This window comes from Entelurus aequoreus, linkage group LG07 (genome assembly GCF_033978785.1).
Source record: "Entelurus aequoreus isolate RoL-2023_Sb linkage group LG07, RoL_Eaeq_v1.1, whole genome shotgun sequence".
Taxonomy (NCBI): Eukaryota; Metazoa; Chordata; class Actinopteri; order Syngnathiformes; family Syngnathidae; genus Entelurus; species Entelurus aequoreus.
In genome coordinates this window covers 17352869-17375512 of record NC_084737.1, presented here as the reverse complement: position 1 = coordinate 17375512, position 22644 = coordinate 17352869, and the positions used below count along the sequence as shown (strand labels likewise).

The 22644-nt window shown below is 35.8% G+C and overlaps 1 protein-coding gene and 1 long non-coding RNA gene across 2 annotated transcripts in view; one reads left to right on the top strand and one right to left on the bottom strand.

The window, feature by feature from the left end:
- Positions 1 to 221: 221 nt before the first annotated feature.
- The window catches only part of LOC133653458 (uncharacterized), a 44793-nt gene continuing 22370 nt past the window's right edge, over positions 222 to 22644 (top strand). The window contains exons 1-2 of the long non-coding RNA XR_009826723.1: positions 222 to 484; positions 5417 to 5629. This is a non-coding gene — a long non-coding RNA (uncharacterized LOC133653458). The remainder of the gene's footprint in view (positions 485 to 5416; positions 5630 to 22644) is intronic.
- fbln2 (fibulin 2) overlaps positions 4868 to 22644 on the bottom strand; it is an 82045-nt gene continuing 64268 nt past the window's right edge. The window contains exons 10-17 of the mRNA XM_062052743.1: positions 19908 to 20045; positions 18646 to 18780; positions 17225 to 17353; positions 14541 to 14666; positions 7325 to 7441; positions 7133 to 7261; positions 6942 to 7065; positions 4868 to 5702 (exon numbers count right to left, since the gene is read on the bottom strand). Of these exons, the coding sequence (XP_061908727.1) occupies positions 5345 to 5702; positions 6942 to 7065; positions 7133 to 7261; positions 7325 to 7441; positions 14541 to 14666; positions 17225 to 17353; positions 18646 to 18780; positions 19908 to 20045 (1256 nt within the window). The 3' untranslated portion in view covers positions 4868 to 5344. The remainder of the gene's footprint in view (positions 5703 to 6941; positions 7066 to 7132; positions 7262 to 7324; positions 7442 to 14540; positions 14667 to 17224; positions 17354 to 18645; positions 18781 to 19907; positions 20046 to 22644) is intronic.

Sequence of the window (22644 nt, the reverse complement as noted above, 5' to 3'; positions counted from 1 at the left end):
AAAACCTTGTGAAAATCAGAGGTATTCAGTGGGGTAAAATGAAGAAAATGTGCTGACAGTTCATTGCTCCTGCCAAATGAATTGCACTGAGTGGAGCGGATCACCACTCCAAGATGGCGGCCCCGCGTCTCGTCAGCGCCAGTAGGCAGTAGCGCTCGATGCTGTGTCTACTTAAAAGATGTCTATGGTTGGCGCAGCACTGACGTCATCAGGGAGCGACAGTGTTGTGGTTGTGGCGGGAAGTACACTCGCTCCAAACAAGAAACAGTTATGTGCGTTTTTATATTTTCTAAACGCCCCACTGCTCGGAGGCTACAGTATTATTTTAGAACTTGCTGAACAAAAAAACGAAAAAAATAGGTTTTACGGTTATGGTTTAATTATTTTACATCTTTTAATTCATGCAGTTAGCTTTGGAAGTGAGGGGAAATGTGAGTAAACATGGCTGCTCGACTTGTGAATCCAGGAACAACAACAAAAATCAGTGAGTATCAAACAATTGAAAATATATTTGTCAGACTCACAGATAAAAGTATAGCTTATTTTATATTTATATTTTGTGGGGGGCTAAATTGCTAAATTGGTCAGAGTTTTGTCGTGCGAGTACTTGTCCAATTCAAAAATGTCGATAGTGGGGGTAAACTAGGATTTGTCCAATTCAAAAATGTCGATAGTGGGGGTAAACTAGGATATGTGTTCTAGTAGGGTTGTCCCGATACCAATATTTTGGTACCGGTACTAAAAGGCATTTCGATACTTTTCTAAATAAAAGGTACCACAAAAATGTCAATATGGACTTTATTTGGACAAAAAAATCTTAAACATTTGTTTATTATTGAAATTTTGTCTTTAAATAAAATAGTGAAACTACTAGACAACTTGTCTTTTAGCAGTAAGCAGACAAACTAAGACTCCTAATTAGTCTGCTGACATATGCAGTAACATATTGTGTCATTTATCAGTCTATTATGTTGTCAACATTATTAAGGACAAGCTGTAAAAATTGATTGATTAATCCACTTGTTCTTTTACTGTTAATATCTGCTTACTTTCTGTTTCAACATGTTCTATCTACACTTCTGGTAAAATGTCATATTCACTTATTCTTCTGTTGTTTGATACTTTACATTAGTTTTGGATGATACCACAAATTTATGAGTTTATAAACATAATACGCCCCCCGTGCCCCCGAAATGGACAAGAGGTAGAAAATGGATGGAAAAAAGATTTTGTGACGATAAAAAATATTGATGTAATCATAGCAGTATCGACTAGATACGCTATTGTACTTGGTATCATTACAGTGGATGTCCGGTTTAGATCCACCCATGGCATTTGTTTACATTCAGTCGCGCTAGCTTTTGTTAGCGGTGACGCCGGTGTGTTATAATATCCTCCTACGGTGTGTAGTGAAGCATGTTTAGCTATTCCTCGTCCTGCACCGATGATACTTGTAAAAAATGTACTTTATTCATCGCCATGGAGACAAGGATGAGTGATTTAGAAGTCGCTAAAACACTGCCGACTGCGGATGGACATTAGCCGCTAGCGAGCTAGCCATGTCTTAAAGCACCTCTTCCTGAGGGCGTTTCAGTGTTATAACTTCACCTTTATCGTCAGTTTTTAGGCCAAAATGTGTCCGTTCTCCCTTTTCTGTCTACACACCGTGTCGCTTGTAAGTACTGGTTCGAAACTGCATTAAGTCTTAATTGTCTGACACGCCCACTAGTTGGCACCCTAACACAACCAAGGGTCCTGGGTGATCCAGAACCAAAGTGGGTCCAGATAGAAGTGATCCAGAACCAAAGTGGGTCTGTATAGAATTGATCCAGAACCAAAGCGGGTCCAGATAGAAGTGATCCAGAACCAAAGTGGGTCCAGATAGAAGCGATCCAGAACCAAAGAGGGTCTAGATGGAAGTGATCCAGAGCCAAAATGGGTCCAGATAGAAGTGATCCAGAACCAAAGTGGGTCCAGATAGAAGTGATCCAGATAGAAGTGATCCAGAACCAAAGCAGGTCCAGATAGAAGTGATCCAGAACCAAATCAGGTCCAGACATAACAGTATTTTTCCCACTCCTATTACTAATACGAATAATAATAAAACTACTACTACTGATAGAACTAATAATAATTATAATAATACAAATACTACTGCTAATAATAATAGTACCGTAATTTCCGGACTATAAGCCGCTACTTTTTCCCCTCGTTCTGGTCCCTGCGGCTTATACAACTGTGCGGCTTATTTACGGCCTGTTCTTCTCCGACACCGACGGAGAGGATTTCGGTGGTTTTAGTACGCAGGAGGAAGACGATGACACAATGATTAAAGACTGACTTTTCATATACCGGTAGGCTGGTTATTTTGATAACGTACAGGCGAGCACTTTGTATTACTTTGCACCGTTGTATAGGGATGATACTCGAAACCGGTTTTCCCGGTTGTTCGATAAGAAAATAACCAGGTCCTCGGACTCGAATCCCTTTTTGAGAACCGGTACCCGTTATCGAGACCACTATAGTAAAGAAAAGAGTTGGTTCTTTATTCGGATCCCTCGGAACGAATCCCGTCCCGACCAGAAATGCTCCGTGGGACATCACAATAAATCAGTCACGTAGCTCAGTCATTAGGCGCAGATAGCGAAAGCAGGAAAACAATGGACGGGAAAAAGCGCTCCAAAGTGTAATAAAGTTCAAAACAAAAAGGTATAATCCAATGAATAACTTTACTGAGCGATTTGAGCAGGGTACAAACTCATGAAGAACACTTTTACGACCCACCGGAAACATAGCAACCAGGCTAGCAACGCACCTCCTTTACGGCAGCTGGCGCAACGTTCTTAAAGCGACCGCAGCACATACATATATATATACAACACATCTCCCTTTTTTAACCTTTGTTTTTCACACTGTATATGTGTTGTCTGTCTAATTATAAATAATGCAGACGAGGCGTGTTGGCTGAGTTCTTGACGTTTACTTTCACGGGTGACGACATGCAACAACACTTTTCGGGGCTACCGCGCATGCTCGTCACTCCGGTTGCATGCTGGGTAGTGTAGTTGTTGTATTCCCTAGCTCATAACATCACATCTTTCCCCCTATAAAGAAAGATTTCAACTCAATAAAGTGTATTTCTTTTTTTAGCTTTAACTTTTCATTTTTTAGGATTGTAACCACATTTGCAAACAACTTTTCTCTTCAAAGAAATGTCTTTCTTTCTTTAAAGTGCAAAAATGTCAAAGCATCATAAACAGTTATGTCAAATAGCAGCAGAATTGCACTTTTTGGAGAGCTGTATTATTTCCAGTTTTGTGCCCAAGGGACTGATTTTATTTAACACTATATTATTATTCATACACCTATAGTGATCACAGAGACAGGTTGTTTTTGTGTTACTGTATGTATTTGTTTTTCTGAAAAATCCCACTTAATATACTTTGGGTAACAACAGTCAATGTTTATTTATTTTATTTTATTTTTTTAGGGGGGTAACAGTCAATATTTATTTATTTATTAGATTAAATTGTTTTCTTATATAATAAAAGTGAGCTTTTGTTAAACCAAATATTGTGGGTTTTTTTCTATATACAACAACCTATCTGGACTCGATAAGAGAATCGATAAGGAATCGGTTCGATAAGAGGATTTGATAATAGACTCGAACTCGATAATTTCTTATCAAACATCATCCCTACCGTTGTATTATTTGTACTCTGCACGAATGCTGTTCGCCATGTCAAAGATGTGAAAGTTTGATTGAATGATTGAAAGATTTATTGTTAATAAATGGGACGCTTTGCGTTCCCAAACAGTCATCTCTGTCCCGACAATCCCCTCCGTGGTAGCAGGAACCCCTATATACTACGGTAATTACACATAAAAACCCTGCGGCTTATAGTCGGGTGCGGCTTATATATGGAGCAATCTGTATTTTCCCCTAAATTTAGCTGGTGCGGCTTATAGTCAGGTGCGGCTTATAGTCCGGAAATTACGGTAATAATAATATAAATACTAATAATAATAATAATAATACTATTAACTTACTACTACTAAAAATACTAATACTAATAATAAAAAATACTTTTACTACTAATTATAATAATAATAAATATACAAATACTACTGATAATAATAACAATACAAATACTACTATTACTACTACTAATAATAAAAATACTATTACTACTACAACTGATAATAATAAAAATACTACTACTACTAAAATACGACTGCTAATAATAAAAATACTACTACTAATAATAATACTAATAATAAAAATATGACTGCTAATAATAATAATACAAATACTAATAATAATACACCTGCTAATAATAATAATGATGATAATAATAATGTTAATTATAACCATAAAGAATCGACTGCTAATAATAACAGTAATAAAAATCATAATAATAAAAATACTACTACTAAGAATAATAATATTAATAATCATAATAAAAAATACGACTGCTAATAATAATATTAATAACAAAAAATACGACTGCTAATAATAATAATAACAAAGATACGACTGCTAACAATAATAATTATAATATTAATAATAATACAAATATGACTGCTAATAATAATAATAACGCAAATATAACTGAATAATAATAATATTAAAAACATTAAAAATACGTCTGCTAATAATATTAATAACACATACACGACTGCTAATAATAATATTAATAACAATACAAATATGACTGCTAATAATAACAAAAATATGACTACTTATAATAATAATAATATTAATAATAAAAATAAGACTGCTAATAATAATAGGATTGTCGAAGGAAAAATAGTACACAAGAATTTCAGCATACACTTTTTATTTAAAAAATATATATTTATATATATTTAGTGAAAGTACATAGACAGTAGAATACTTTGTTATAGTTTGTGTATTTAGTATAAAAGTATTGTACATCCAACATGAGAATACATAATCATACATAATTCACTTTATGGGTGAATATTAAATGAGTTTGACAACAAAGGCAGCAGTGCAGCATGACAGAATATTCTTTTTCTGTAATAATCTTCTTTCATATGCCTTCAAATCAAACTCTTATTTGAAGATCATTAAAATATGATGTTATAATATCATATTATGTTATAATATCAAATTACAACATATGAATGTTGAAACTTATTAAAATATGATGTTATAAAATGATAATATATATATGATATAATATCATATTATAACATATGAATGTTGCTGGTATAACAGTCATTGTTACTTTTACCTATTTATGTACATGTCATGTGATGGCCATCTTGTCCATATAGTCTACATCATGTGGTCTACATCATGTGGTCCACGTGGTGGTCAGAGAGAGTCGGCGGTGATGAAGACGTAGATCTTGGCGTGAAAGGTGGTGAAGGTTCCTTGTCTCCACAGTTTCATCTCCACGGTGATGAGGAAGTCCCTGGGAGCCTCCACCTGTCGGTGCAGGTAGACGGCACCCGTGTAGGCGTTCAACTTGCGGGTGCTGAAGAACTTGTCCTGGTTGCCCTCCGTGATGCTGACGATCACGTTGTCGCCGGAGTAGGCGGGCGACGGGCCGATACGGAAGATCTGCGCCGGGATGAGGATGTTGGACTGGAAGCTGAGGTAGTAGTAAGTGATTCTTAGAGGAGACTTCTGGCACTCCAGGAAGTTAGGACAGCTGATCCGCTCACAGCGCCTTCAACACAACAAACATTGCACACATCTTTATAGAACGGCTTCAAATAGCAAATATTCTATCTCTGAAAATGTAAATAGTATATCATAGCTTTGAAAATTAAAATATTACATTATATCTTTGTTTGTAAAACATATAATATTATAGCTTTGCATATAAAATATATCTTATCTTTGAAAACGAAAGTATTATATTGTGTATTTGCATATAAAATGTTATATTATTTGCATGTAAAACTCATATATATATATATATATATATATAAACTCATCGTGTCTTATCAGGTCATGTTTTAAGGTAAAAGATGAGGCAAACTTACAGTATTACTTACTGTATATACATATAGATATTATATATATATTTACCTCATAAGTCCTACACTACATATATATATATATATATATATACATATATATGTGTACATATATATGTGTATATATGTATGTATAGATATAGATTTATATGTATATGTATGGACAATGTATGTATTGTATATATTTATATGTACCTATATGTATATATATACATATATCTATAGACATATTTACATGTATATATATATATATAGATGTATATATAGACATTGGCTCCATCGCGGAGGGTGTGTCCGTAATAAAAATGTGAAACATAAGTCATGTATGTATGTATGTGTATATATATATATATATATTTATTTTCTGTATTTATTTTTAATTTAATAAAACATTTTCTTTGTTATTATTTAAAATGTAAGTCTATGGATCAACTTTAGCACTATCTGTCGATATAAAGTAAAAAAATAAATAAAAAATGTCCTACATATGCAATATTTTCCACGAAACAATATTTCAAAGTGTAATATTTGATGTGAAGTAATTGGGGATTTTAATATGTCAATAATTCATAACAACTTTGATTTTGATTCATTATTATTTTTGGAGCAGTTTAGCCTGCATGGCAGTTTTGTGTTATTAGAGTCATCCATCCATTCATTTCTACCGCTTATTCCCTTCGGGGTCACGGGGGGCGCTGGAGCCTATCTCAGCTACAATCGGGCGGAAGGCGGGGTACACCCTGGACAAGTCACCACCTCATCGCAGGGCGTTATTAGAGTCAACATTACAATTTTCTCTCCTTGCATTTGTTTTTGTGTAATAGTATTTTAAAGATGTGCCATAGGAAAATGATATGCAGGCCACAAATGGGGCCACACCTTGGACACCCAAACGTGCAGGTGTGTTTTGATAAAAAGTGACGTACGTGTCGGAGACTTTGCGGTAGTTGTCAGGACAGCTGAGGGCCAGACAGCGGAAGTCTCCCTGGATGTTGTAGCAGCTCTCTGCCAGGGAGCAGTTGTGAGTGCCGCTGGTGCACTCGTCAATGTCTGACAGGAAACAGGAAGTAGGGTTAATACTCCATGTTGACTATCATTATTACTAGCATGTTTGCACCTCTGCAGGAACGTCCGTTGGGGGACATGGTGTAGCCATGTTGTGGACAGGCACACTCGTAGCTGCCGGGAACGTTGACGCACTTGTAGGTGCAAAGTTGGCCGACGCCTTGGGAGCACTCGTCGATATCTGGCGAGGAGAGCGCTCAAGTTTTTAAAACGGGACTCATAAACACGCCGGGAGGTGGCGCACCTTGGCAGGTGTGGCCGTCGTCATGCAGGTGGTAGCCCGGTCTGCAGTAGCACTGGTAGGAGCCGTAGACGTTGGCGCACTCCTGGCTGCAAGGACTCGACAGGCACTCGTTCACATCTGCACACATCAGCAGCGGATCACATATATATATGTGTATATATATATATATATATATATGTATATGTATATATATATGTGTATATATATATGTATATGTGTATATATATATATAAATGTATATGTACAGTATATATACAGTACGTCATTGATCACATGTGATGCTCGCCATATATTTGTATATATACAGTTATATATATACAGTATCCATCCATTTTCTACCGCTTTTCCCTTTCGGGGTCGCGGGGGGTGCTGGAGCCTATCTCAGCTGCATTCGGGCGGAAGACGGGGTACACCCTGGACAAGTCGCCACCTCATCACAGTATACAGTATATATACATGTGTATATATATACATGTATATATATATATATATATATATATATATATATATATGTATATGTATTTCTATGCCTATATATATGTGTGTGTGTGTATATACACATATATGTATACCGTATACATATATATATATACAGTATATATATATACATAGTATGGATTATTAATAATGACACAAATATGAACTATTAATGATGACACAAATATTAATTATTAATGATGACACAAATACGGATTATTACAGATGACACAAATATGGATTATTAATAATGACACAAATATGGATTATTGATGATGACACAAATATGGATGATTAACTATGGCACAAATATGGATGATTAATGCATACTTGCCAACCTTGAGACCTCCGATACCGGGAGGTGGGGGTGGGGGCGTGGTTAAGAGGGGAGTATATTTACAGCTAGAATTCACCAACTCAAGTATTTCATATATATATATATATATGTGTGTGTGTTTGTGTATTTGACTTTCAGTGAATTCTAGCTATATACATATATATATTAGGGGTGGGGGGAAAAATCGATTCGAATTCGAATCGCGATTCTCACAATGTGCGATTCAGAATCGATTCTCATTTTTAAAAAATCTATTTTTAAAAAAAATATTTTTATTTTATTTTATTTTTTATTTTTTTAATTAATCAATCAAACAAAACAATACACAGCAATACCATAACAATGCAATCCAATTCCAAAACCAAACCCGACCCAGCAACACTCAGAACTGCAATAAACAGAGCAATTGAGAGGAGACACAAACACGACACAGAACAAACCACAAGTAGTGAAACAAAAATGAATATTATCAACAACAGTATCAATATTAGTTACAATTTCAACATAGCAGTGATTAAAAATCCCTCATTGACATTATCATTAGACATTTATAAAAATTTTTTAAAAAAGAACAATAGTGTCACAGTGGCTTACACTTGCATCGCATCTCATAAGCTTCACAACACACTGTGTCCAATATTTTCAAAAAAAATAAAATAAGTCATATTTTTGGTTCATTTAATAGTTAAAACAAATTTACATTATTGCAATCAGTTGATAAAACATTGTCCTTTACAATTATAAAAGCTTTTTACAAAAATCTACTACTCTGCTTGCATGTCAGCAGACTGGGGTAGATCCTGCTGAAATCCTATGTATTGAATGAATAGAGAATCCTTTTGAATCTTGGCAAAAATCTTAGCCACGCGATTATCAAATGTAATAGGAAAATTAATTCATACTGACCAAACTGGCTTTATGGAAGGTCGACAATCTTCAGACAATACAAGGAAATTGTTTAATGTTATTTACTATGCTAGAAGTCTTCCTTATCCCACAGCAGTATGTACTGTTGATGCGGAGAAGGCATTCGACCGCATAAACTGGTCATTTATGTTTTGCACATTACGTAAATTTGGATTTGGAGATAATTTTATACAATGGATTAAGATGCTTTATACAAGGCCCATGGCATCAGTCAAAACCAATAATCATATTTCAGAACCTTTTTCGTTAAAAAGAGGAGTAAAACAGGGATGTCCTGCATCTGGATTATTATTTAATTTGGTTATTGAACCCTTGGCTGCAAAAATAAGAAGTGAAAATAATATTCATGTTATAAAAATTGGCTCTCAGTATAATAAGCTATCGATGTATTGTGACGACATAATTCTCTACCTGTCACATGTTAACTCCTCTCTACACTATATCAATAATGTCATCACTGAATATGGCTGTTTATCAGGGTATAAAGTCAATTGGGACAAATGTGAAATATTACCACTTAACACTGCAAGAAATCACAAGTTCAGAACTCCAAAATTGGGTTTGGTTTTGAAATTTTATTGCATTATCTTGGTATTGTTGTGTATTGTTTTCATTTTTTTAAAAAAATAAATAAATAAAAACTTTTTTTTTTTTAAATCGTTTTTGAATCGAGAATCGTGTTGAATTGAAAAAAAAAAATCGATTTTGAATCGAATCGTGACCCCAAGAATCGATTCTGAATCGAATCGTGGGACACCCAAAGATTCCCAGCCCTAATATATATATATATATATATTTTATCAATCAATCAATGTTTATTTATATAGCCCTAAATCACAAGTGTCTCAAAGGGCTGTACAAGCCACAACGACATCCTTGGTACAGAGCCCACATACGGGCAAGGAAAACTCACCCCAGTGGGACGTCAATGTGAATGACTATGAGAAACCTTGGAAAGGACCGCATATGTGGGTAACCCCCCCCTCTAGGGGAGACCGAAAGCAATGGATGTCGAGTGGGTCTGACATATTATTGTGAAAGTCCAACACATCAGCGAAAGTCCAGTCCATAGTAGGGCCAGCAGGAACCATCCCGAGCGGAGACGGGTCAGCAGTGTAGAGATGTCCCAATCCGATGGACAGGCTAACGGTCCACCCCGGGTTGGGAGCAGAGTAGAAAAGAAAAGAAAAGAAACGGCAGATCAACCGGTCTAAAAAGGGAGTCTATTTAAAGGCTAGAGTATACAAATGAGTTTTAAGATGAGACTTAAATGCTTCTACTGAGGTAGCATCTCTAACTTTTACCGGGAGGGCATTCCATAGTATTGGAGCCCGAATAGAAAACGCTCTATAGCCCGCAGACTTTTTTTGGGCTCTGGGAATCACTAATAAGCCGGAGTTCTTTGAACGCAGATTTCTTGCCGGGACATATGGTACAATACAATCGGCAAGATAGGCAGGAGCTTGACCGTGTAGTATTTTATACGTAAGTAGTAAAACCTTAAAGTCGCAGCTTAGGTGCACAGGAAGCCAGTGCAAGTGAGCCAGTATAGGCGTAATATGATCAAACTTTCTTGTTTTTGTCAAAAGTCTAGCAGCCGCATTTTGTACCATCTGTAATTTTTTAATTCTAGACATAGGGAGGCCCGAAAATAAAACGTTACAGTAATCGAGACGAGATGTAACGAACGCATGGATAATGATCTCAGCATCGCTTGTGGACAAAATGGAACGAATTTTAGCGATATTACGGAGATGAAAGAAGGCCGTTTTAGTAACACTCTTAATGTGTGACTCAAACGAGAGAGTTGGGTCGAAGATAATACCCAGATTCTTTACAGAGTCGCCTTGTTTAATTGTTTGGTTGTCAAATGTTAAGGTGGTATTATTAAATAGATGTTGGTGTTGAGCAGGACCGATAATCAGCATTTCCGTTTTCTTAGCGTTGAGTTGCAAAAAGTTAGCGGACATCCATTGTTTAATTTCATTAAGACACGCCTCCAGCTGACTACAATCCGGCGTGTTGGTCAGCTTTAGGAGCATGTAGAGTTGAGTGTCATCAGCATAACAGTGAAAGCTAACACCGTATTTGCGTATGATGTCACCTAGCGGCAGCATGTAAATACTAAAGAGTGCGGGGCCAAGAACCGAACCCTGGGGAACTCCGCACGTTACCTTAACATAGTCCGAGGTCACATTGTTATGGGAGACGCACTGCATCCTGTCAGTAAGATAAGAGTTAAACCAAGACAAGGCTAAGTCTGTCATCCCAATACGCGTTTTGATACGCTCTAATAAAATATTATGATCAACAGTATCGAAAGCGGCGCTAAGATCAAGAAGCAGCAACATAGATGAAGCATCAGAATCTATCGTTAGCAATAGATCATTAGTCATTTTTGCGAGGGCTGTCTCCGTAGAGTGATTTGCCCTAAAACCGGATTGAAAAGGTTCACAGAGATTGTTAGACGCTAAGTGTTCATTTAGCTGCTGTGCAACAATATTTTCGAGGATTTTCGAGATAAACGGAAGGCGGGACACCGGCCGGTAGTTTACCAAGAGATCAGGATCGAGGTTAGGTCTTTTGAGTAGAGGATGAATAACCGCTTTTTTGAATGCTAGGGGAACAGTGCCAGAGGAAAGTGATACGTTTATAATATTTAACACTGATGGACCTAATAATACAAAAAGCTCCTTGATAAGTTTCCCAGGAATTGGGTCAAGTAAACATGTTGTTTGTTTTGTCCCATTTACACATTTTGACAATTCCTCCAATGTTATTTCATCAAGAAGAGAGAAACTCTTTTGGAGGGCGGTATCCGTCGTATATACAGTCGTATCTGTGTTAATAGAACCCAGTTGTAGCTGAGATGCATTGTCTTTAATCTCTTTTCTAATGACTTCAATTTTCTTATTAAAGAAATTCATAAAGTCATCTGCTGAGTGGGTGGAGCTACTGGGAGGAGTCCCTTGTTGGGTTAGCGATGCTACTGTACTAAACAAAAATGTAGGATCATTTTTGTTGAGATGGATGAGATTTGAGTAATATTTAGCTTTAGCTGAGGTAAGCATGCGTTTATAACTTATGAAACTATCACACCATGCTTGATGGAAAACCTCAAGTTTAGTCGCACGCCATTTGCGTTCCAGCTTTCTACATGATAATTTCTGGGCTTTAGTTTCTTCTGTAAACCATGGGGTACGCCTTTTAGGGGCTCTTTTTAGCTTTAGCGGTGCTACACTATCAATGGTGTCGCGCAGGGCGTCGTTAAAGTTGTTAGTGAGGTTATCAATAGAGCCCACATAATTTGGGAATGGTGCCATTACCGAAGGCAGTAGGTCAGTAAGAGTCGTCGTTGTGGCAGCATTAATGTTGCGGCCGCTATAGCAGTTATTATTATTATTATTAGTTTGTTGACAATGAGTCAGAACTTCGAATTTTATAAGGTAATGATCGGACATTACTTTAGTGTACGGGAGTATCGTAACTTTAGAGGTGGTGACACCCCTGACAAGCACTAGATCTATCGTATTACCGTTGCGATGCGTGGGTTCATTTATTATTTGTGTAAGACCACAGCTATCAATTATAGTCTGGAGCGCCACGCATGGAGGGTCCGATGGGGTATTCATATGGATATTAAAGTCCCCCATTATGATTATATTGTCGGCGTGCGTCACTAGATCAGCAACAAACTCTGAGAATTCACTGATGAAGTCCGAATAGGGCCCAGGGGGGCGGTAGATAACAGCCAGGTGGAGAGGCAGCGGTGTGACAAACCTCAAAGTGAGCACCTCAAACGAGTTATATTTATTATTTAGGTTAGGTGTAAAATTATAGTTTTCATTGTATATTAGTGCGACACCCCCTCCCCTTTTAAGAGGTCGGGCAACATGTGCATTCGTATAGTTAGGAGGAGATGCCTCATTTAGCGCAAAAAAATCGTCTGGTTTGAGCCAGGTCTCGGCGAGACCAACGACGTCAAGTTTGTTGTCTCTAATGACCTCATTAACTAATAACGTTTTGGAAGATAATGATCTTATGTTTAAAAAGCCCATATTATAGGTAGTGGGCTGTCTTGAGGATTGTTTGTTGAAATTATCCGAAGTAGCAATATTAATAATGTTGCGTTTATTATGCGTAGTGCACTTTAAATAGTTTCGACCATATCTAGGAATTGATACGACGGGAATTGTCCGATTGTTTGCTAGATGTTGCGATAAACTGAACGCATCATAGTTAGCCACCTCAGTAGATTGCAAGTCTGCCTCTGACACGGTCACAAAAGAAAAAACATTATGTAAGTTGTGTTTTATTCTAAGAGAATTGCTATGTGTGCAGGGATTATCCAGCCTGGCGCCGGCTAGTTCTAGTTTAAAAGACTTCTTACCCGGACTAACGCTTCTTTGGTTAGCTTTTCCCTTTGTTGTTAGCCCCGCTCGGCATCCCCGCTTCTGCTTCCGCTCACACCGCTTACGTCGTCTCCATTGGCGGTCACCGCTAGCACTTGACTCCGCTGCTACAAAGGCCGCTCGATGTAGCCCGCGAAGTATTCCCATGCTAGCGAGGAGGTCCACCGTACATGCATCTTTCAGTCTATAACGACCCGATCCATCCACATCCAGAATTGTCTGTCGGTCGTATGTGATCACAGAGTGTTCAGGCTTTGAGCCAGCCATGAAATTGACAGAAATGACGGGTGTTTTTTGCCAAATCGCTCTACACTCCCAAGAGCGTCACCGAGCTGCTGCATAGCAATGCGCCGCCATCTTGGTCATCATTTATCATACATATAAATAAATATTTGAATTTCAGTGTTCAGTAGATGGCAGTATTGTCCTGTTTAACTTCTCCGTTCATGACTGAGTATATAATTTCGGCCACCGTGTTCAATGGAGAAGTCTTTTCTACAAAATGTACAGGCAACATACCCCTTCCCCTTCGAACTGTCCTGGATGAACGGAATTTCTTGTTTCCATTCGTTTTGGAACTTGCAAGCGTATTTCTTCATCTTGCTCGTCGACGGCGTCGCCATGTCTGTAACTTCCTCGTTCTTTTGCTTCGTCTCCTTGTTGTGTGCGCAGTTGTGCACTCTACTCTCTAAAAGCCGTAGATTTTATGACGTCATTGGGCAGGCAAGCTGGTTTTATTGTGGGAAAGCGGACGTGAGAACAGGCTGTCCCCACTCAGGTCCGCATTGAGCTGGAGGGGCGTGGCCTCCAGCTCCGGCTGAATACCGGGAGTTTGTCGGGAGAAAATTTCTGCCGGGAGGTTATCGGGAGAGGCGCTGAATACCGGGAGTCTCTCGGTAAAACCAGGAGGGTTGGCAAGTATGGATTAATGATAACACAAATATGGATTATTAATGATAACACAAATATGGACTATTAATGATAACACAAATATGGATTATTAATGATAACACAAATATGGACTATTAATGATAACACAAATATGGATTATTCATGTTCCCACCTTCACAGTTGTTGCCATCACTGGACAAACGGAAGCCGGCAGTACACGAGCACTGAAAGGATCCTGGAGTGTTGTCGCACGTCTGAGCACACACACGACCCGCATAGTGCCAACACTCGTTTACGTCTGCAAACACAAACACAACTTTCATGCACGCTGACATTGAATGCAACTTGTCTTATGTTGTGTTGTATTATATTGTACTGTACTATGTTGTGTTGTGTTACATTGTACTGTACCGTGTTGTGTTATATTGTACTGTACTGTGTTGTCTTGTGTTGTGTTATATTGTACTGTACTGTGTTGGGTTGTGTTGTGTTGTGTTGTATTGTACTGTGTTGTCCTGCGTTGTGTTGTATTGTACTGTACTGTGTTGTGTTGTCTTGTCTTGTGTTGTGTTATATTGAACTGTACTGTGTTGCCTTGTGTTGTGTTATATTGTACTGTATTGTGTTGTGTTGTACTGTACTGTGTTGTGTTGTGTTATATTGTACTGGACTTTGTTGTGTTGTCTTGTCTTGTGTTGTGTTATATTGTACTGTACTGTGTTGTCTTGTGTTGTGTTGTACTGTACTGTGTTGTGTTGTGTTATATTGTACTATACTATGTTGTCTTGTGTTGTGTCATATTGTACTGTACTGTGTTGTGTTGTGTTATATTGTACTGGACTTTGTTGTGTTGTCTTGTCTTGTGTTGTGTTATATTGTACTGTACTGTGTTGTCTTGTGTTGTGTTGTACTGTACTGTGTTGTGTTGTGTTATATTGTACTATACTATGTTGTCTTGTGTTGTGTCATATTGTACTGTACTGTGTTGTATTTTGTTGTACTGCGTTGTGTTGTGTTATATTGTACTGTACTGTGTTGTATTGTACTGTACTGTGTTGTCTTGTGTTGTATTATATTGTACTGTGTTGTCTTGTGTTGTACTGTACTGTGTTGTCTTGTGTTATATTGTACTGTACTGTGTTGTCTTGTGTTGCGTGGTATTGTACTGTACTGTTTTGTGTTGTCTTGTGTTCAATCTTATTGTGAAAATATTCCCTGACAACATCCTTGAACGAAACAGTCCTTAATGAATATAATACAACTATCATGTTTAACTCTACACTCATTACACAATAAAGTCCTGCACTTTCTAATTAACACTTTCATTTTGGAGACAAGGAATAGTAGGGGCCCTTATTTGGGCTGCAACAATAATACTAGGGACCCTTATTTGGGCTACACAATAACACTTGGGGCCCTTGGCTGGGCTACAATGCTAAAACTAGGGGCCCTTGGCTGGGCTACAACAATAATACCAGGGGGCCTTATTTGGGCTACAATGATCATACTAGGGGCCCTTAGCTGGGCTACAACATTAATACTAGGGGCCCTTATTTGGGCTACGACGATAATACTAAGGGCCCTTAGCTGGACTACAACGATAATACTAGGGTCTCTTAGCTGGGCTACAACGATAATACTAGGGGCCCTTAGCTGGGCTACATCGATATGACGAGGAGCCCGTCTTTGGGCTAAAACGATAATACTAGGGGCCCTTATTTGGGCTACAACGATTTTTTAACCAAATGCGGCTCCCGAGTCAAAAAGTTTAGGGACACATAGTTTAGACATTCAACTTGACTAAACGGAGGAAGTACAACAAATAAAGGCGTCCTAAATGGGATCGTCTAGAAATTCAACTTGACTAAATGCTGGAAGTACAACAAATAAAAGCGGTCGAGATGGGATCGTTTTGAAATTCAACTTGACTAAATGGAGGAAGTACAACAAATAAAAGCGGTCAAATGGGATTGTTTAGACATTCAACTTGACTAAATAGAGGAAGTACAACAAATAAAGGCGGTCAAGATGGGATCGTTTAGACATTCATCTTGACTAAATGGAGGAAGTACAACAAATAAAGCGGCAGAGATGGGATCGTTTAGAAATTCAACTTGACTAAATGCTGGAAGTACAACAAATAAAAGCGGTCAAATGGGATTGTTTAGACATTAAACTTGACTAAATGGGGGAAGTACAACAAATAAAGGTGGTCGAGATGGGATCCTTTAGACATTCAACTTGACTAAATGCAGGAAGTACAACAAATAAAGGTGGTCGAGATGGGATCCTTTAGACATTCAACTTGACTAAATGGAGGAAGTACACAGTTTGTGTGTGTGTGTGGACCTGCTGAAGGATCGTTACCTTCACCACAGGAGAACTATACCTCTGTAACAATCTCCACAACGTTATGACTCAAATATTCTTCCGTCGCTTTCCGATAAATACTTTTTTATCTCACAAGAGATGTGGGCGGCCAAAGCTAGAAAATAACAATAATAATCTATGAGCATGAAATTAATATATGAGCAACAATCCAAACAACGTTTATACTCACGGGGCAAAAAAACTAACACAGAAAGTCAACACATGGTCACACATAACACAACCTGTCACTAAATCTTGTGGGTATTCTAAAAAATGTCCAGGCACAACACATAATTCAAAATTACACTCATTTAAATTCCCTGCAATGCATGATGGGAAATTGTAAAACACTCCGTGTAAGTGTAAGTGTAAGTGTGTGTGTGTGTGTGTGTGTGTGTGTGTGTGTGTGTGTGTGTGTGTGTGTGTGTGTGTGTGTGTGTGTGTGTGTGTGTGTGTGTCTACATGTGGTGGATGTACACAACACACCTGTACAGGTGCGTCTGAAGGAGTCGTACTGATAACCTGTCGGACATTCACAGCGATACGAGCCAGCCATGTTGTGACACAGCTGACCTTCTCCACATCGATGTGCTCCACTCTCACACTCGTTCACGTCTGCAACACACACACACACACTTTGATTACAGTAATAATGGTTACATCAATATTATTAACTGGGATCATAATAATTATACCATTATTATTAATAAATATAACTGTGATAATGATACAATCATTATTAATATCAATAATAACATTGATAATAATGTCATTTTTGATCATAATCATAATATTGATAACTGATAATATTACTAGTCAATAACAATAATAAATGTGATAATTATAATGACAATAATAATAACTTCATAATAAGTGACTTCATCCAAAGATTATGTGAGTGATAAAACATTTGCATCTTACAACAAAAACAGTAGGAAAGGAACTCATACTCATTCATTGCGGTTTACCTGACACATGAAACGTGACAAATTGGGCGGTTGTACCGGCAGATGGCAGTAGAGCGTTGAATATCTTAAAATGTGTTTTGTGGCAATGCCAACTTCGACCACGGCCTTAGTTGCTATGTAGAGTGGCACTTTCCATAATTTTCAGCAGACTTCGTTGCAAAATGATGAACTTGAAACTATTAAATTAAAACATTATTAACCGACATAAGGTTAAATTATTGAATTAAAACATTATTAACAGACATAAGGTTACATTATTAAATTAAAACATTATTAACATACATAATGTTAAAATTATTAAATTAAAACATTCACAAAGACAAGGTTAAATTATTAAATTAAAACATTATTCACAAAGACAAGGTAAAATTATTAAATTAAAACATTATTCACAGACATAAGGTTAAAGTATTAAAATAAAACATTATCTTACATTAGCTTACAGCTAGCATTAGCGTCTAGCTAGAGACGAACATAACTTTGTTTTTCCATGCTTGCTTGTGAAGAAAGTGAGTGTGAAGGACAAGGCTGAGAAGGAGAAGAAGTGGACGATATTCGTGGAATTAAAGAAAGAAATCATCAAAAAGATGACGGTGTGTGTAGCTAGCTAGCTTGGTGACACAGTTGGAGCGTAGCACCGCTAGTCTGCACCACACTAAGGCAGAATGAGTCAGCCAATAACTTTAAAATAATATCCGAACATTTGTCTATGAAAATATGGAGAAGCTGCTGATGGTGTGTTTGATGGAGAAGCAGTGGGATTTTAATTCATTTCAAATGGCAACACTTTTACACAATATGAGTTTTTCAAGTACCAACTGTAATTAAAATACACGGCAGTAAAAGTAATTATCAGAGTAATTATGTCATAAAATGATGGTACTGGTAGCCACGATTACAACTGTTACGCTATGTTTGGTGCACAAATATCAGTCTCACCGATACAGCCGCTTCCATCGGGACTGCTGTGATATCCTCGAGTGCAGATCATCTTCCTGACACACGAGTAGGAACCCACCGTGTTGACGCACGTGAAGCCTGAAGCACACGGCCTCCTGTCACACTCGTCACTGTCTGCACAACAACACACATATTTACTGTATATATGTACTTATAAACAATATATAACACATAGTTAGTGTTTATATGTACTTATATACAATATATAACACATATTTACTGTATATATGTACTTATATACAACATATAACATGTATTTAGTGTTTATATATACTTATATACAATATATAACACATATTTACTGTATATATGTACTTATATACAATATATAACACGTTTACTGTGTATATTGACTTATATACAATATATTACACATATTTACTGTATATATGCACTTATACACAACACATTTACTGTATATAATGTACTTATATACAATATATAACACATGTTTACTGAATATTTGTATTTATATACAATATATAACACCTATGTCAATATGTGCACAACACATATTTACTGTATGTATGTACTTATATATATTATATAACATATATTTACTGTATATATGTACTTATATACGATATATAACACATTTACTGTATATGTGTACTTATATACAATATATTACACATATTTACTGTATATATGCACTTATATACAATACATAACACATATTTACTGTATATGTGTACCTTTGTACAATATATAACATATCTACTGCATATATGTACTTATATACAACATATAACACATATTTACTGTATATACTGTATCTACTTATATACAATATATAACACATGTTTACTGTATATATGTACCTCTACACAATATATAACACATATTTACTGTATATATGTACTTATATACAATATATAACACATATTTACTGTATATATGTACATATATACAATATATATTTACTGTATATAATGTACTTATATACAACATATAACACATTTACTGTATGTACGTACTTATATACAATACATAACACATGTTTACAGTATGTATGTACTTATTTACAACATATAACACATGTTTACAGTATTTATGTACTTATTTACAACATAAAACACATATTCACTGTATATATTGATGTTTTTCTTGCTGTATAGCAGACATATTTAAAAGCAGACACTAGGTGGCAGTAAAAGTACATGCTCAGATCTCATTGTCTAATTACTGTAATTTGTTCCTTCATTAGAACTAATAAAAGTAATTTGTTTGTTGTACCGTACCTATACAGTTGTTGTGGGAGTCCCGTTGGAAGCCAAGCGAACAGCGAGCTTTGAGTTTGCAGGTGAACGAGCCTTCGGTGTTGACACACTCGGCCTCGCTCCTGCAGTCATGGCTGCCATCTTTGCACTCGTCAATATCTGCAAACACACATTTATCATCATGTAGCAAACATTATCAGTTACTGTCAATGTTTAGTGCAAATGAATCATAATTTAGCAAACATTATCAGTTACAGTTCATATTTAGTGCACATGAATCATAATTTAGCAAACATCAATTACAGTCAATATTTAGTGAATAAGAATCATAATTTAGCAAACATCAATTACAGTTAATATTTAGTGCACATGAATCATAATTTAGCAAACTATCAGTTACAATCAATATTTAGTGCCTGAGAATCATATTTTAGCAAACATTATCAGTTACAGTTAATATTTAGTGCATGACTAATAATTTAGCAAACATAAGTTACAGTCAATATTTAGTGCATGAGAATCATATGTTAGCAAACATTATCAGTTACAGTTAATATTTAGTGCATATGATTCATAATTTAGCAAACATTATCAGTTACAGTTAATATTTAGTGCATGACAATAATAATTTAGCAAACATTATCAGTTACAGTTAATATTTAGTGCATAAGAATCATAATTTAGCAAACATTATCCATTACAGTCAATATTTAGTGCATATGATTAATAATTTAGCAAACATTATCAGTTACAGTTAATATTTAGTGCATGAGAATCATAATTGAGCAAACATTATCAGTTACAGTTAATATTTAGTGCAGGTGAATCATAATTTAGCAAACATTGTCAGTTACAGTTAATATTTAATGCATATGAATCATAATTTAGCAAACATCAATTACAGTCAATATTTAGTGAATAAGAATCATAATTTAGCAAACATCAATTACAGTTAATATTTAGTGCACATGAATCATAATTGAGCAAACATTATCAGTTACAATCAATATTTAGTGCATGAGAATCATATTTTAGCAAACATTATCAGTTACAGTTAATATTTAGTGCATGGCTAATAATTTAGCAAACATAAGTTACAGTCAATATTTAGTGCATGAGAATCATATGTTAGCAAACATTATCAGTTACAGTTAATATTTAGTGCATATGATTCATAATTTAGCAAACATTATCAGTTACAGTTAATATTTAGTGCATGACAATCATAATTTAGCAAACATTATCAGTTACAGTTAATATTTAGTGCATAAGAATCATAATTTAGCAAACATTATCCATTACAGTCAATATTTAGTGCATATGATTAATAATTTAGCAAACATTATCAGTTACAGTTAATATTTAGTGCATGAGAATCATAATTGAGCAAACATTATCAGTTACAGTTAATATTTAGTGCAGGTGAATCATAATTTAGCAAACATTGTCAGTTACAGTTAATATTTAATGCATATGAATCACAACTTATCAAACATTATCAGTTGCAGTTAATATTTAGTGCAGGTGAATCAATAATTAGTGCATCAGAATCATAATTTATCAAACATTATCAGTTACAGTCAATATTTAGTGCAGGTGAATTATAATTCAGCAAACTATCAGTTACAGGTACTATTTAGTGCATAAGAATCATAGTTTAACAAGCATTATCAGTTACAGTTCATATTTAGTGCAGGTGAATCATAATTTAGCAAACATTATCAGTTACAGTCAATATTTAGTGCATATTAATTATAGTTTAGCAAACATGATCACATACAGTTAATATTTAGTGCATATGGATCATAATTTAGCAAACATTATCAGTTACAGTAAATATTTAGTGCATATGAATCATAATCTAGCAAACATTATCAGTTACAGTTAATATTTAGTGCATATGAATCATAATTTAGCAAACATTATCAGTTACAGTCAATATTTAGTGCACATGGATCATAATTTAGCAAACATCAGTTACAGTTAATATTTAGTGAACATGAATCATAATTTAGCAAACATCAGTTACAGTTAATATGTAGTGCATATGAATAATAATTTAGCAAACATTATCAGTTACAGTTAATATTTATTTTTGGACTAAAAAAAACTAATTATTTAACAATGTTTTTGCAATTGTTTGTTTTGGTACAAATAATAAGTGTATACAATATTACATCATATATTACTATTATAATTAAATTAAAGTTTGAGTCAAATTGTCTAAAATTGTTTCACACAAAATTACTACCACTAAACTACGACTAATAATAATAAGTAGCAAAGTAAGATTTTCATTGTACGGCAAACTGTCTGTTTAACTGTGCATATGACAATAAACAATCTTGAATCTAATATTAATAATCACAATCATAAATATAATAATAAGTCATACATTTTCCATCGTTGTTTTATCATCTTGTGTTCGAAAATAAATAAAAAAGACAAATGAAAAAACAAAACAAAAATAAATAAAATGGCAATGTTTGGGGTAGGGGTCGGGGGGATTCTGCATAGGGCCCCAATTTAGTTAGACACGCCCACACACGTAATGACACAAGTCCCCACTAGGTGTCAGTATGGCTTCAGGGCAGATGTGTATTTTTGGTCACGTGTTAGTTAGCTCCTCCCAGCTGAAGTCTTCATCCCCTCGAGTCTTTGCTTCCCAGTCAGGGCTGTTGAAAGGATGGTTTTCCTATTTATTCATCTTCCTCCTTGGGCACTTTTCTCAAATCGGTTGACAGACAACCTTCCTCGA